The sequence below is a fragment of the Eublepharis macularius genome, chromosome 12 (assembly GCF_028583425.1).
Source record: "Eublepharis macularius isolate TG4126 chromosome 12, MPM_Emac_v1.0, whole genome shotgun sequence".
Classification (NCBI taxonomy): Eukaryota; Metazoa; Chordata; class Lepidosauria; order Squamata; family Eublepharidae; genus Eublepharis; species Eublepharis macularius.
Window position 1 is genome coordinate 78,645,677 of NC_072801.1, and position 6,542 is coordinate 78,652,218.

Here is a 6,542-nt window from a genome sequence, read left to right on the forward strand (position 1 = left end):
TACCTCTTGGTGCCTTGGGATGGGGTGGGAAATACCTTCCAGGTTAGACAATGTGATTTCCAAGCAGTGCTAAGCCCAGAACCTTTACAAAAAACAAATAACCATTGGAGATGTGTGCTGCTAGTCCAATTTGTGTCTTCATGGGCCTACGCGTAACACAGGCTAAGCCTGGTAACCTTAGGGTTCCCAACTCTGGGCTGGGAAATTCGTGGTTGGAAGCTGGGAAGGGCAGGGTTTGAGGAGGGGAGGGACCTCAGTAGGATATAATTCCACAGAGTCCACCGTTCAAAGCAGCCATTTTCTCCTAGGGAAATCATCTCTTTAGTCTGGAGATTAGTTGTCATTCTGGGAGAGCTCTAGGCCTCACCTGGAGGTTGGTAACCCTAGATGATCTTTAGCTGTAATCAAGTTGTGGTTAGCCAGATACGACCACTGAGATGGGGCAGAGAGACAGGACGCTGACCTGAGCTGTCTAGGGTGGCGCAGCATCTTTAATCAGCAATGCCTTTCCGTTTCAAAATCGGGGTCCTTTGTGATTGTTGGGGGGCCCATAAATCTCTTCAGAGCCACTTCTGCTGTCAGTGAGCCTTCCAGACAGTGAAGGTCACTGGCTGTCTCTCTCCACAGGCTATGGCTGCTCATGTCCCCGTGGCCCCCGGCCTGCCTCAGATGTTCAAAGCAGGCGTGAAGTACTTCAGCGGCCTGCAGGAGACGCTCTTCAGCAACCTCACAGCCTGCAAAGCTTTGGTGTGCTCCTTGCGCACCTGCTATGGCCCCATGGGCCGCAACAAGCTGGTGGTCAACCACCTTGGCAAGAGCTTCCACACCTCCCATGCTGCCACCATCTTGCGCGAACTGGAGTTGGAAAACCCTGTGGCTTGTCTGCTGCGCACTACTGCTGAAGCCCAAGAGGCAGAGACGGGCGATGGCACAAATTTTGTCATCCTCCTGGCTGGGGCACTGCTGGAGAATGCAGAGAAACTGTTGCGGTCGGGGGTGCCGGTGGTCCACATCTGTGCCGGTTATGAGATGGCTTGCAAGGAAGCCCTGCGCCTACTGCCTGGCCTTGTCTGCCATGTCCTGAAAAAACCACGTGACATGGAGGAGGTGCTGTGGGCTTTGCAGGCCATTGTGGGCAGTAAGGTGTTTGGCCACCAGAACTTCTTGTCGAGCCTAGCGGCCAAGGCCTGTATCTCAGTGCTGCCCCAGGCCAGTACAACCTTCAACCCGGATTTTATCCGTATCTGCAAAGTCCCCGGAGGTGGCGTTGGTGACTCTTGTGTCCTGGACGGGGTGGTTGTCTGCACAGAGGCTGAAGGGGTCGTCAGGCGGGTAGAGAAGGCCCGTATCGCTGTCTACTCCTGCCCCTTTGGCCCATCGGGATTGGAAGCAAAGAGCAACGTCGTTTTCCACAGTGCTGCAGAGCTAAAGGACTTTGGTGGCAGCGAAGAGAAGCTGATGGAGCAACGCATCAAAGCCATGGCGATCGCTGGCATCAATGCGGTTGTCGTGGGGGGAAAAGTGGATGACATGGCACTCTACTATGCCAACAAGTACAGGATCATGGTAGTGCGACTGAATTCCCGGATGGAGCTACAAAGCCTGAGCCAGGCTGTGGGAGCCACCCTGTTGCTCAGTTTGGTCCCCCCATTGCCGGAAGCGATTGGGCACTGCCGTCGCGTCTACATGAGTGAGATTGGCAGCACCAATGTGGTAGTATTCAGTCAAGATGGTGCCGCTTGCCCTGTGGCCACTGTGGTGCTTAGAGGAGCCACCCAGGAGATGTTGGATTGCCTGGAAGAAGCCGTCCATGATGGAATCAGTGTCTACAAAATCTTAGGCGGTGACCCACGGCTGCTGCCTGGCTCTGGTGCCACAGAGATGGCACTGTCCGCACGGCTTAGCACTCTAGGGTTGTACTACCCTGGATCGGAGCAATACGGCATCTTGGAATTCTCCCAAGCCTTGAAAACCCTTCCAGCCACTCTGGCCGAAAACGCAGGGCTGCCAGTCAACGAAGTGATGGCTAAGATGGAGGTGCAGCATCAACTGGGCATGCAAAACACCGGTATCAAGTTGGTCACCGAGGAAGCCGATACTATCAACGCCAGCAAGGAAGGCCTGCTGGATCCCTTCTTGGTCAAACACCGGGGCGTTGTTCTAGCCACCCAGGCGGCGGTCACACTGCTGAGAGTTAGTGAGATCATGGTGGCCAAAAAGAGTGGGGGGCCCAAGCCCAGGGGGGGAAACCCCAACTGGGACCAAGAGCCAGACATGCTGGAATGAAGAGAGACCTTCCTCCTCCTAAAAGATTGCAGAAAGGCCACCCTCTAAATAAAGTCCCACGACCATTGTTAAGTAGGTCTCTACCGTCTCTGATTTGGTTAAAGCATTTGCAGGTGGGTAACGAGGATTCTGCACAGAACCTGCACCATGCACCATTTTAAAAACTGAATTCTATGACAGGCTCGTATTTCGCCAACTGAGCCCATTTTCCTTTATTGACGGGAAGGACCAAGAGTTGCCCAGTGCCCTGCTTCTGCCCCACCTGTGCGGTCATGTGACATGTCCAGGAGAGGTGGAGGAAGAAGGGACGCATCAAAGGGTAGATACCTGTGATGAGGGGGATGAGGGTGTCATTGCCTTTGCTCCGTCCTGGCCTTTCCTCTAAGAAGCTCATGGTTTCATATGCAGGAGTTGCACCAGTTTTCCAATTTGCTTCATAGCTTTGAGTCCTCCACAGTCCACGTCCGACCCTCTTATCCACTGTGCCTCCATTATCTCCCAGACTCTTTCCTGCAAAATAGCAAAGATTCCAGTAGCACCTTTAAGACTAACCAACTTTATTGTAGCATCAGCTTTCGAGAGCCACTCTTTGCTATTTTGCTACTGCAGACTAACACGGCTAACTCCTCTGGATCTAGGATCTTTTCTGCAGACTCACACAAACAAAAAACTGAGATGGGGGTGGGGGGGGGGAACTATGGCAGAACCAACCAACAGCAGTTGTGTGTCTCTTGAAATACCTTCTCTCCCCCTTTTACTTGCCCAGCAGCCACCCCAGCCTTTCCTTATCCTGTTTTTCCCAACTTTTCTCATTGGAGGGGGGATGATGCATAACCAGAGAGAAGGGCTTATATGAACCCCCTTCCGCCTGCGGCTGCCAGGCACTCAGTGGCAGGCAGCACCTGCAGCCGCTCAGCACCACCATCCAAGAGCAGCAATTAACAAGCACGTTTCTCCCATCCAGGCATAATTAACTAAATGGCCCGCAAATAAGGCCCAGGTCCCAGTAATCTATTACATTAACCCATGTCAATTTCCAGCCGCTGCACAGCCTTTGGAGCGGCAGCTTGCAAGAGGGTGACCAGAGAGGGGCGGGGACTTTTCCACGTCAGTCTTTGTCTGAGATCCTGACATAGGGAGGGGAACACACACACACACTCCCCACAAGCATTTCGCCACTACACTGTGATGGGAGGAGAGGGGTGGTGCTCTGACCCAGCCACCAAAGCAGCTGCTGGGCAGCTCAGCGAGGAGGCCGCCAGTCGGTGCACCGCAGGGAGAGTCCACAGTGGGCTTTGCCTCCTGGCCGCGCACTGCCCCCAGCTGGTTCCGAGCCAAGCCGCTGCGACATTATTTATTTATTTATTTACTTATTGGGCTTCTATCCCTCCCTCCCCGCAAGCGGGCTCAGGGCAGGTTACAGCAGTAAAACATATAATTTACATTAAAATTCACAATAAAAATGCAGAATGTCCATAAAACACCACCCCTAGACATAGATCCAGAGGAGTTAGCCGTGTTAGTCTGTAGTAGCAAAATCAAAAAGAGTCCAGTAGCACCTTTAAGACTAACCAATTTTATTTTATTGTAGCATAAGCTTTCGAGAATCAAGTTCTCTTCATCAGATGCCTGATCCGAACTGGTCAAATACAGAAGAGGAGGGGAGGGGAAAGAACGGGACATATATCACAAGAGGACAGGATGCAATTAGTGTGAAGGCAATCAAAACATTCCTTTGCTTGTAAATGTAAACATCTCCTTTTGGTGTGGAGTCAGTTTGCCGCAGTGAAGGTATACAATTCCTATGTAGTATAAGCCCTCGATAACCACAGCTCTCCCTGCCAGCTGCATCTGACAAAGAGAACTGTGGTCCCCGAAAGCCCACACGTACTCAGGCTGAGATAATTGACAAATAAAGCCCACACCAGGCGTCTCTGGGCTCCCCCAGACCACGCCTCTGTAAAGGAAATCTGTTACCTGTGATAATGTGATAACCATTCATAGTCTCTATTCAGTCCCAGCTTGACAGAGTCAAACTTGCATATGAATTCCAATTCAGCAGCCTCCCGTTGGATTTTGTTTTTGAAGGGTTTCTGTTGAACCACAGCGACTTTTAAGTCTTTGGTGGAATGTCCTGGTAGATTGAAGTGTTCTCCCACTGGTTTTTGGACGTTTCCATTTCTAATGTCAGATTTGTGTCCATTTATTCTTTTGCGTAGAGGTTGGCTGGTTTGTCCAATGTACAGAGCAGAAGGACATTGTTGGCACATGAGGGCATATATCAGATTGGAGGATGAGCAGCTGTAAGAGCCAGAGACAGTGTAGTTGATGCGTGGTCTGGGGGAGCCCAGAGACGCCTGGTGTGGGCTTTATTTGTCAATTATCTCAGCCTGAGTACGTGTGGGCTTTCAGGGACCACAGTTCTCTTTGTCAGATGCAGCTGGCAGGGAGAGCTGTGGTTATCGAGGGCTTATACTACATAGGAATTGTATACCTTCACTGCGGCAAACTAACACGGCAAACTGACTCCACACCAAAAGGAGATGTTTACATTTACAAGCAAAGGAATGTTTTGATTGCCTTCACACTAATTGCATCCTGTCCTCTTGTGATATATGTCCCGTTCTTTCCCCTCCCCTCCTCTTCTGTATTTGACCAGTTCGGATCAGGCATCTGATGAAGAGAACTTGATTCTCGAAAGCTTATGCTACAATAAAATAAAATTGGTTAGTCTTAAAGGTGCTACTGGACTCTTTTTGATTTCACCCCTAGACAGAGACCTTACAACCCACCCCTGCTAGTAACACATGGAGGGGTGGGAGAAGGAGGGGAGCAGGTCATTCGGTTTAAGTGGTAACTCATATGGGGGGAAGATGATCTACTGCCCCCCCCCCCCCAGCAAGAGGCCGGCTGGGAGGCTCTCAGCATAACTGCTGGACTGGCCTCAGCCATATGCCTGGTGGAACATCTCAGTCTTGCAGGCCCGCCAAAACGATAGACGATCCTGGCGGGCCCACCTATCCGCCAAGAGACAGTTCCACCAGGTTGGCTTTTCGGTCCTGGCTCTGGAAGAGGCCAGTCTCACCTCCCTGGAGCCTGAGACCACCAGTAGATGTTTGTCAGCTGATCTCAGCGCTCTCCGGGACACGGGGCCGATGCCAGAGTTTCTGATGCCTGAGGCCAGGGGCAGCTTCGGGGCTGTTGCTACCCCCACGTGTGCACATGTGCACCCAGACTGCGTGATGATGTCACTGCATGTGATGTCATCACGCAGCTTGCCACTGTGAGCTGGCCCCATTGGTGCGGCAGGCAGCTGGGACAGCACACGGGTGGCCTCCCAGCTCTCCCACAGTGGCATCATGGGACAACTGAGCAGGAGGACTGGGAGGCTGCCCGCTCAGACTGCCCCGCGCTGCTGCCGCCAGCTTGGCTCTCGGCTGGCGCAGCAGCTGTGGGCCAGGCACGGCAGGTGGCTGGGGCAGCATGGGGGCAGCTTCCCAGCCCTCCTTCTCAGCCGCCAGCGCTACCACTGCTAGCTCCGTGGTGTGCGCCCCTGCCCCCGGCACCCCCTCCGGTGCCTCAGCGCTCGAGACAGCTGCCAGACCTGCCTCCATGGACATGCCGGCCCTGCCGGGACACATTTGGAAAGAGGTGGTCCCACGTCTGCGGGATCCAGACTCGAATCCAGCCTACAGTGGCACAAACCAAGGCAACGGCTATAAGTTGCTTGGGGGCAACAAGACAAAATGTTCCTGGGGGGAGGACAAAATGATCCAAGAGCCCTAGCGGACCCCTAGGCCAGCTCTGTGCTGGGAGGCAGGGCCCCCAAGAGCAGGTGCCCATCGCAAGCCACTGCTGATGGCTCCAGACACGAGCTGCACGGTCAGCAGCAGCTGTGCTACGAAGCAACTTCCAGCAGCCACCTTGAGCAAATAACTGACGGCACAGGGGAGATCAAGATGACCTGCAGAGCCTCCACTGGTGGGGAAATCCTCCTGCACTTGCCCCGCACAAATTCATGCAACCATCATCCTTTGAATGCTGGCCCATGCTAATTTTTTGTTGTGGGGGGGGGGATCTGGATTTGTGTTGGGCCAGCCCAGGACTCCCTGTTTATGTCACTGCAATGGGAGACTTTACATTACACACAAAGCTAGAACAGGTGCGGCAACCTTCTCCCCTTCTTAGGAACCCCTGGATGTTCTGTTCATTACGGCGGCGGGGGGGGGGGGGCGGGGCACTATCTCTTTCTCTTT

At 53.2% G+C, this 6,542-nt stretch overlaps 1 protein-coding gene across 1 annotated transcript; it reads left to right on the forward strand.

Moving 5' to 3' along the window:
• Positions 1 to 630: 630 nt before the first annotated feature.
• LOC129340002 (T-complex protein 1 subunit theta-like) lies at positions 631 to 2,286 on the forward strand. Its single transcript, XM_054994546.1, has one exon. The coding sequence runs from the start codon at positions 631 to 633 to the stop codon at positions 2,284 to 2,286; it is 1,656 nt and encodes a 551-aa protein (XP_054850521.1).
• The last annotated feature ends 4,256 nt before the right edge of the window (positions 2,287 to 6,542 follow it).

Coding starts and splice junctions, on each gene's coding strand:
- LOC129340002 (XM_054994546.1), top strand. CDS start 631: ATGGCTGCTCATGTCCCCGTGGCCCCCGGCCTGCCTCAGATGTTCAAA.